General features: G+C 45.4%; 1 protein-coding gene across 8 annotated transcripts in view; it reads left to right on the forward strand.

Annotated features, from left to right (window-relative positions):
- Positions 1-9990, forward strand: part of SCN8A (sodium voltage-gated channel alpha subunit 8) — a 71114-nt gene that overhangs the window by 17067 nt on the left and 44057 nt on the right. For 7 of the 8 annotated variants that reach the window (XM_054806860.1, XM_054806861.1, XM_054806859.1 and 4 more), the window contains exon 2: positions 4673-5002. In XM_054806860.1, coding sequence (XP_054662835.1) covers positions 4727-5002 — 276 coding nt within the window. In that variant the 5' untranslated portion in view covers positions 4673-4726. Of the gene's footprint in view, positions 1-4672; positions 5003-9990 lie in introns of those variants that run through there. The other variant, XM_054806867.1, reaches the window with a different exon arrangement.

Genomic DNA, 9990 nt, shown 5'->3' on the forward strand with positions numbered 1-9990 from the left:
CCAGTAAATGGACTGCTGGGAACATTTAGAAAAAATAATTAAGTCTTAGCAACTGGGCACCTCAGTACAGCATTTTTTTCTGGTGTAAAATCTTTGATCTTTGAAAAACCTGTGTGCAAATATGCAATCTGACCCCAGGGAGTTCTGCGCACCAAACTCCAGGTGCCCGGGACAGATTCCTGACTCCCCCGGAGTGATGGGGAAGGGCACGGCGTCGTTCCCAACGTGGTCATCTGGCTCGGTAAAGCACGTTCCCTCTTCTCCGACTCTGCCCGGATGCTGAGTCTTTGTCACAATTTTCAAAATATTTCTCTTGCTGGAGGTTGAAGAATCAAATGTGGAAAGTGCTCCTTTTGCCACAAACAATTCCTGCTTTTTTTCTTACCAATTTCTATATATCCCAGCAAGACCACGCTCAGTTGTAAAATACAATTTATCAGCTTTTTAGTGTAAAGAAGTTTGCCTTGCAGAAGATGCAAAGCTGGCTGCGCTGGGTGTAGAGAGGTTTCTGAGGGCTGGATTCAGTATTAAAGGAGGTGGCTGTTACATATGGCCCATTATTAACAGGATTGGAGCCCGGGACAGTCCCAGTGCTTGTGATCAGCTCCCAGTTCCACCACTGATTGCCAGGTGACCTTGGACAAATTATTTTCCCTTTCTATCTCTTCCTCTCTTTTTGCAGAGAAACTTTTCTGCTTAAATCCCGAGGTGAAGGTTGTTTAGTATTTGTTCATTCAGTCAACATGTGGATAAGGACTAATTTTAGTAAAGGTCTTTAAGTAGGAGTTTTATTTCAAAAAAACCAAATAATTAGATAATGCCTGATGGTTTTTGAATACCCTCTAGTATCTACTTTAAATACACAAAAAAGGAAAGGAATGAAAACCAGCTCACCCTCTTGGCTGTGCTTCCCACGCAGCCCTCTACAGCAGGAAGTTTTACCCAAAGAAGCCTGAACGCACCCAAGAAGCGGCCGTGCTGTGGGGCTGGTTTGGGGGGGGGGGGGGGTTGGGGGTCTTTTAGCTGATGTTCATGCACTCTGAACTCATTCTGCTCTTCCAGTGAATACTGAAAAGCCCCTCCTTGGTGAACGCTGACAGATGTTTAAGAAATATTATTGTATCCTCACATGGCAAGCTTTTTATTGAGGTTTTCTTTTCTTCCTACTGAGAAAACCAGTAAATCGTGAAAAGCGGCAATCCTCGATAGTCTCACCATTTCTTTGCTTCAATAACAACCGGATTGCTCCACACATCCAGTTTTCACCACCGCTCCTCGCTGGCAGAAAGGCTGCGGGCGGGTTGGTTGCAGGACTCTGTACGGCTTGAACCGGGAGAACCTGGTGGGGCTGTGTAACTGAGAAGTTCCAGACTACTTGTCTGTATCTGGGGGGTGGGTTTTGTTTGGTTTTTTAAATAAAACCAGCTCTCTGAAATATCCTGGGTGCTTATGTCTGCGTATGCTGAGTAAATGTAAAGAGGAGGGGATGGCTGGTGGAGCTGCGAGGCATGGCTCGTCATCGGAAGAGCATGTAGTGCTGTGCTATCAAAGACTGGAAAACTGCCCTACCGGTCTGATTTAAGGAATTAAATAAACATCCCATTCCCATCCCTTCAGTTTACATCCTAGTTTTGCCTGTTATCCTAATATGGGATAATTTACTGGGAAAACAAAGTCAGGACAGGCAAGAACTTCCCAAGGGAGGAAAGCCCCAGGTCACTATAATGTATTGACATCAAGCACCAGCCCTACGAGTAAGTACCGAACGGTTAAACAAAAGTGATTGCTTCTTGTAACTTCAGCAGCAGCACAGCCTGCGAGCGCAACGAGAAGAGGTACCGCGAGGCAAACTTGTAGCCCGGGCTATCGGTATAGCGTCACAGCGTCTCCTGATTTATTAGCGGACGGAATCTTTGCAAAACCACTGTGATGTGCAATTGTGTACCAGATGTTTGGGGTTTTTTTTTTTTTTTGGGGGGTGGTGGCGGTGCTCAGGTTTTTGGTGGTTTTGTTTTTTAAATGGCCATTTAGCAGATTAGTTGGTTGCTTCCGGTTGTGTAATTGTGCATACAAATCAGGCATTCATTTGTGCCTTCCTTTTTTCCCTTTTTTTTATGCTGTGTCCCTGAGCTACTTTGGTTTCTAAATTCAGGCCTTACATATTTATCTGTGCCATTCAATTAGACCACATCCCCAATGCTGCTGTATAGTTTCACAGTATGTGGGAAATTTGGTAATTAAATGCATGCAAATGCTGCAAGACTAGAATAAATTAATTTTTCCTTAATATCAGCAGCCTATTCTGTAATGTTTCTAGAGCTAATGTCACCAAGATACTGGCTTTTCTCTCCCCTTCTTGCCATCTTTTTTGAGTCTTTATTGTTATTACTCTAGAAATACCTGGTCAAGTTTATATGAAAAGAGTCCCAGCCCAGGCTACGCTGTGAAGTTACGTTAGGAGGGAGATCTATGCTTAAGTTTTTTGGATCTCCAGATAAAATCTGGGGTGGAAGCAGCGTTTGATTAAGTTCTACACGTGTGGTGCGGCTTTAGATTTGCGTGTGAATCAGAGCCTTCAGAAAGCGGCACTGTCACAGCCGGGGTGAGGCAGTTGCAAGGAATAACCTGGAATCACTTGGCAGGATACTTTGCACTAGATGTTCTGGGTTTTGGAAATATCCCAATATATTAAAGGCTCTTAAAAAAAAAAAAAAAAAAAAAGACTTTGTTATTTCTACGCCGTATTTATTCATGAAGTCCGCCGCAATCCACAGAAAGTTGTGATTCTCGGTTTCGGAGCGTGCCCGTTGCTGAGGCTGGCAAACGTGTCCCGGCTCGTCCTTACGGATGGGCGCGTGCCTCCGTTTCGGTGGTGTCTCTGGCTTCTGTGAACTCTTCCCACGCGGATACAGCACCGTCTTCAAAGCCAAGGGCCGTAAAGCCCGTTGGTGGCTAACGTCATGCTAAAATAGCTGAATTTGAACGACTCGGTCCTATATCGTAGTTTACAAGGAATTTGAAAGTCATTCTTTTTTCAGGGATCCCAAAGCTTTAATACATATTTTGATGCTGCATGCATGTTTGCTTAACAGATCCGACCTTACCGATGATCTTTTTTCTTTACTTAAGGGGTGTTATCCCACGTAGCTTTTAGCTTCTTTCTGTGCCGCAGACTCGTGGTTATTTTGCCTTTCCTCTTGAATTTGTTGCCACTTTGGGTTCCTCCCTGAAGTGCCAGGCGATGTCGGGGCTGGGTTGTATTCCAGCCTGCAGTACTGCAGTGCTGTTGCATCAGTGCAGGGTTTCTGGAATTCCTCTCCTCTCTTGGCCTCCTCCTGGAGTGTGAAAAGCTTGAAGAGGTACCAGCAGCTCAGAAATGCAATATATTCTTGTCGCTGGTTCTCGAGCGAGAGCTTGGCAAAAGGTGCAGAGCTGCAGAGGGTTTGTAGGCGGCTGGATTCAGATAAACGAACTTCCTCGCAGCTCTTCTCTTTGGTAGGAGTGGGGGGAGAGAGCAAGGTGCTCTTTGTAGGGACAGTGTAAAATCCTGCCAGAGCTCTGTGCTCCTTTGCAGGTTGGAAGCTGTGCGAGGTCTTCCTCAGCTGTGCATCTGTACCTCGTCCCTTTTCTTTTTGTCATGGAGAAGCGCTCGTTGGCATTGCATCTGATGCAGAGAAGACTCTGTGTCTAACCCACGTATTACAGAAACTTAACTTTCAGAGATTACTATTGTACTTGAGGAAAGTCTTTTAAAATTATTTCATTCTTAGGGCGTGAAGTGAATAGAAACCGTGAAAATTATACATGTGCGAAATGAAATTATGAGATGTGACTTCCCGTACTAGAGATGTGGAGTGCTCTGGAGTAGGAAGAGATGAGCCCCCTGAGGTCTTGGTCCTACCTAAAGAAGTGTCGGAGCGTTCCCTGGCACACCTATTCCAATGCATGCTGAAGGTGTTAAGGAAACTTCTCCTTAACTGCAATAATATCCGATGGGACACAAAGGAGCAGGTTTTTTTTATTTTTCAAAAGAGCTCAGCATACTCCGTGCACGTTGGCTACTGCATGCTCTCATAAACCCAGCCCCAGGTTACTCCTCCTGTTGCTTCGCCGAGTGCGTTGTTAGCGGGGTAAGGACCGTGCCAATACCCAGCTCTCTTCAGACACCGCCGGACACCTTGTCCTGGCCCTGGGAATAGAGCTGACTTGGAATTTTTATCTAATAATCAGGTTTTATCTAATAATCGGTTTGCTAGAGACCAATGGCCAGCAGAATCATTTTCACAGGAAAATACTGCTTTTGATAAAGTCGCTTTTCAGAAGGGTTTCTGTGGTCTAGACTAGAGTTTGTGCTCAGGAGACACCCAAAGCAGGACAGCCGTCAGGGTGGCTGGTGGAGACCCAGATCTGCAGGCCCGTTCTGCCTGTGTTGCAAAACTTGGGTGACGTAGCGTGGCGGGCAGGGACGGGCAGGGGACTCACTCGGTGTCCAGCACTTGATGCGCGTCTGCCTGTAGCTTGTATTGGGAGTGAAAAGCAGCAGGTCTGCTTGCCTCACTCTGTGAGGACTTGAAGACCAGAGTTGCCTTTGGATCTTCAATGCTCTATGCTTGTCCGCCTGTTTTTTGCCGTGACTGACTTTGTTCTGCCTGTGCTGTTTGCTCCCCTGCAGAGCTGACCTGTCCGGGGTGCAACATAACTAAAGAAGCAGCTGCAGGATGAAAAGATGGCAGCACGGCTGCTCGCACCACCAGGCCCTGATAGTTTTAAACCCTTCACTCCGGAGTCTCTGGCTAACATTGAGAAACACATTGCAGAACTAAAAAAGAAGCAGCGTCCAAAGCAAGACAGCAGCCACCGGGATGACGATGAAGACAGCAAACCAAAACCAAACAGTGACCTTGAGGCGGGGAAGAATTTGCCTTTCATCTACGGGGACATCCCAAAAGGCCTGGTTGCTGTACCACTGGAGGACTTTGACCCTTATTATATGACCCAGAAAGTGAGTCTGCAAGAAAGAAGTCGCTAAACCGCCTTTTTCTTAGGAAATTGCAGGTTTGGGTATGGTTTAAGTGGAAGATAAAGAATGGTGTCTTTGGATGGGGCTTGCTTGGTTGGTTTGGTTTGTTATATGTTTTTCTTTGAGGTTTAATAGAGTTTATGTGATCAATCTTTAATCACCTGCTTGGAATGGAGTTAGGAGAACAAGGTCTGGAAACTAAAAATAGATAAAGTTGTGCTAATGTGCCAATTTTAACCATGAGGGCAATAAGAAGAATTTAATTGAGAGGTAACGGTTTTAAGTGTGTATTTCATAACGGTTTTAAGTGTGTATTTCATTACTTGCATGGAATTCAGTCTGAATTTGATCCTTACGAAGCAGTGGGATATAGAATCATGACAAAAAAGAATCGACGTAAACTAATTAACTAACTGGCTTTCATCTTCATAATTTTTATTTTTAAAATATTTGTCTGTGGAATTAAGGTGATATGGCAGGAGGCATTTATGGGTGCCGAGATGTATTGAGAAATGAAGTGGTGTCGTGAGGGAAGTGGTGAGTAAGCAAACGCTATGCTGGAAATGGAGGGGAGGGATCTTCTACTGGTGAAATAAGGAAGAGCATGGTCACTGATTTTCTTAGAAGGATAGATGACTCAAAACGGAGGTTCTTTACTACTGTTTAATTTCATTGCTTTCTTTGATGGAAATTTAATCTGAATAAGCTGAGATAATTGCCACCTATAACTCAGGCTTAGCCATGCCACTTGAGAAGCTGGGGGTTTGACCGTATATGTGACAACAGTTGTGACGTGACCGTTCAGAACTTGGGTAGAATGACTGTCATGTGAAATCAGTAAGTTTGTCATGGGTAACAAAATGTTTTAGGACTTTGTGTTGGGACAGACGTTTCTCGCCACACTCGGAAGCGATTCTGTGACTTGCAGGGCGTTATTCGCGTGAAATCACCTGAATTTGCTGCTAACGTTGGGTATAACTGATGGTTCTTCTCTGCATTTCCACTAGTGAACTTAATGCTTATTTGTTGAGTCAGTGGAGCGAGGAGTGCAGGTACCAGCTGAGAACAGGGCTTTGGTGGTTTGTGTGGGTGCGCAATACCAGGCAGACGGGCGTTCAGGTGGACGTGGTACCTAAGGAAATGTATGGACAGCTGCTGTTGCTGGTAAGAAGGTAGCTCACCTTATCCCTCAGAAATACTTTCTCTTTATGAAACAAATATTTTCTTGTTATTAAACAAATCTGGCGTTGCCTGGTTTTGGTGTGGGCGGGCTGTGAAAAAGGGACGCGTAGCTGAAGAGCAGTTCCTGGGGTCTCTCTCACCTGCGTCCCGCCAACGCAGGTGGTACGAAGCGTCACTGGAACTCCAAACAGGAGCGTTCCGTGCCCCCTTCATGTTCATGTAGCCGAACGGACAGTGTATGCGGGAGAATTGGGCCATGTTCTTTCTAGCTAAAATAGGAGAGCAGTGCTGAAAGGGCAGCAGGCACTGCCGTGTCCTGGAGCCTTGGGCAAAGGCTTCTCGGTTGTCTCAACGCTGCGGCAGCAGTAGGAGGCAGAGGGGAACCCTGTTACACCTCACGCTTTATCAGTCTCCATCTTCGCCTCCCAACATAATGCTATTAATAGACCTTTCATTTGTAGAGAAAAATAAGGCACATCCCAACTTTGAAGGCATCTGTCACGTCTCCAGAAGAGCGCCGTACGTTTCTGCCTGTAGCCGCTCGCCGAGTTTCTGCTCGCTCGGCGTGCCTGCCATGCGGGGATGTGAGCTCTCCGCGGAGCTGGAGCAGCTGCAGATGGAGGGGAAGGTTCTGGAGATGGGAGACGAACTCGCACAGCCCTGCCAACCTCGTACTTGCTGTTCTGTGAAAAGAGCCTTGCTCTTCCCATAAACACTGGATTAACATTTTACTGGCTCTGTTTCTTCTGCGTCCGCTTCAGGATGGCGATAGCTTAGGTGCGTGCTACTTCTTTGCTGCTTCAAGTAGTCAGTGACTTCCCACAAAGAATTTTTTTTAAGGCCATTAAAAAAGGCCCTTCTCTGAATCATCAGGAATTGCGAATCTGCTTGAATCATGGGAAGTTTTCCAAGATTCCCCCCCCCCCCCTCCAGCATTTGCCAGAAGGCTTTGCATCATAGGTCTTTTCTTTTAAAGCTAGACGTACAGCATGCATAGGAACAAATCAGCTGGTCGCTTTTCCTTGCAGTAGGACACAGTGATCTTGGTTTATCTAAGGAAATGGAAACTGCATTTTAACGGAGGAGCTGAACTTTCCAGTGGCCTGATAACTGATATTTAAAGGAGAAACAGCGTGACCTAGAAACAGAACCATGGCACGGGGAGTCAAAACTCCTGCGTTCGGAGCCCAGCCCTGCAAGCAATGGTTTTGTCTGAGCTATTTCTCTTTTCTCTGCTCAGTTGCATTTTGGAAAATAGGAGTAATGACTCTTAGGAGAATCAGGAAAGTCCCTTTGCTCACAGGTAGCGATTTTTGAGCTAATTTAGCTCCTTTTTGTCTCCCTGTAAGTACCGGAGAGAATTTTTTCATGATTCTTTCTTTTGCAAATAGTAATCACCTTCCAATTCCTGACCTGAAGCACATGGTAGAAGCAATACTTGCGCATGATATTTTTCATGGAAACCTGAAACGTTTCAGTTAAAAACCCCAAAAGGCAGGTACATGAACTTCCTTGTTTACATGTGCAAACAAAGTTCAGGAAAGCTACCTATACGAGCATCCCTAGCAATGCAAGCAAAGCACCTGATTGCCTCATAGTCTAGTCATCCTTCAGGGTTTGCTTAAGCAAGAGGTAAGGACCATCATCCTCTTTTATTTCTGCAGGTTTAGTAGTAGTATTTCTTTTTTAAAAACATTTTTCCATCTTTTAGACCTCTCTTTCCTTCTCTTCCATTTACAGCCTAGGCTGTCACTCCTACTAAACAACTCCTCGCCCTGTTCTTTCCCATTGAACGTGATGTTTGCCAGGTTGTGGTCGTTTTCCTCAAGTAACTTCCATCTCAGTGTGAATCTCATACTTGCTACAGAACAAGGTGCTAACATTCCTGCAATGGCTCCATTTCCGAGGCAGTAGCAGGTCCCTGAATATTCTGGGAATTGGGGCCATGTATAAGCTCAGGTGGATGGATGTCAACGGAGGAATCACCCCTGCAGTTGTAGAAGACTGTCCATACATCCGTGAAGATCTGAGGCTAGAGTGGGATTGGCCGAGGTCACCTATAGCTTGCAGATGAGCACCTGAGGATCGTTCTAGTGCGTATGTGCCAATGGAGTGACTTGCAACTTCGTCAAGTCACATGCACGGTTTGGAAATGGGCCCTCCGGTCCAGAATGTCACCTTGCCTGCGTGGAACTGGGAAAATCACAGGGATGTGAGAGACCAGCTTGCGGGAGGCATGTCTGGCTCTAGCATGTGCTTCCAGGAGCCTGCGCGTGTGACTTCTGTAGGGCACGGTGATGGTCCTACAAGGTCACGATGCCGTTAATGGGGTTTGCATTTCAGTGGAGTCACTGAAACAGAGGGAAGAATCGAGACCATCTCAAAAATCAGCCTTTCATCCTTATTTCCAACAGCTAATTACCTTTTCCAGGCCTTGCGTGTTTAATGTTATGTTCTCTTCCGCTCCACCTCTCCAGTAGGCTTAAAAGGAGCAGGAAAAGTAAGCATGCCCTTCCTAGCTATCGTCCTTGCTGTCATGGTAGAACGAAGAAAGGGGAGGGTGATCCCCGTCAGGCGCCTTCCCCGGTCCTTTCTGGGTGTTGGATGGAAGGCAAATGTCATGGAGTTGTTTGCTGTTGTGCGGCTGTTCGTGGGACGACAGATAACGGTACTGCTCGCATCTGGTCCCCGGCGTTGCCGTAGCACGTAGAGCTCTCATGCTGTGAGCAGGGTACGCTGAGTGTGGCACGGACCGGGAGGCGAGAGAATCTCTGCTGCAGTCACCTAAATAGCTGCAACCCACTGGTGATGAGTGGAAGGAAGGAGAATCATTTCCGCTTCTGAGGCAGAATGAATTTCCTCACGTAGGCAGATTGTGATGTCGTTAAAGCTTAAATCCAGACCAATTTCTCAATATTGCATGTAGAACAATATTTATTTTTTTAAATATATCTTTCAGGAATGTTTTATTTGATACATTTCAGAAAATGTCAAAGGTTTTTCCTATGTTGGGCTTGAAACAAGAGATTAAAGCAAGAGCAAAATGTGGCAGGCACTTTTTCCCCGTAAGCTTTTCAGCAGTGAAGAATAAGTTACTAAGAAAGAATAAATTTGTCCCCTTTTGGGGTGTGTGTGGAAAAATAAATATTAAACAATGTGGTTTCTGTATTAGGAAGTACACTTCCATGAGCCAAAACAGACTTGCAAAATATTTTGCGTTGACGTTTAATTCTGTATATACTTCTTCAGCCTACGGGGTGCCAGAGTTCCCTGTAAATTAATTTTGAAAATAGCTGCTAAAGTAACTTGCTCAGGGTGTCATCAGAAAGTCGTCGCTCTCTCTTGCTTAACGTTGAGAGTAAGGCAGTCGTCAGCTACCACCGTAGGAATATGGTTCCATATGTTCTTAGGCAGTTCGTAAAGCTGTTTTCTTCTTAAATCTTCTGCCCACTCCTCCTCACTTTGCAGCCATTACAGAAATGCTTAATGTAAAACCCGCGTGAAGCAAGAGTATTTTCATCTTCATGTAGCTGGAATGCTTTTTGCCATCACTTGATCAATTCTGTTGTGCTCTCCAGCGTAGCTTCTTTAATGCGCTGTTTCGCAAATCGAGAAGACTTGTCTTTTGTGATCTTACTTCTTTTTCATGTGAGGACTGTTTCTAAGGTTTCTGTAAAGCGTAGATTCCCAGCCAGCATCAAGAAAACTAAAGTGGACAGAGCCTTTTTCACAACTCTTTAGCAACAAACTGAGACTTCTGAAAGTTCAACCAGACCTCATCTCTTGGA

Source organism: Grus americana, chromosome 31 (assembly GCF_028858705.1).
Source record: "Grus americana isolate bGruAme1 chromosome 31, bGruAme1.mat, whole genome shotgun sequence".
Taxonomy (NCBI): domain Eukaryota; kingdom Metazoa; phylum Chordata; class Aves; order Gruiformes; family Gruidae; genus Grus; species Grus americana.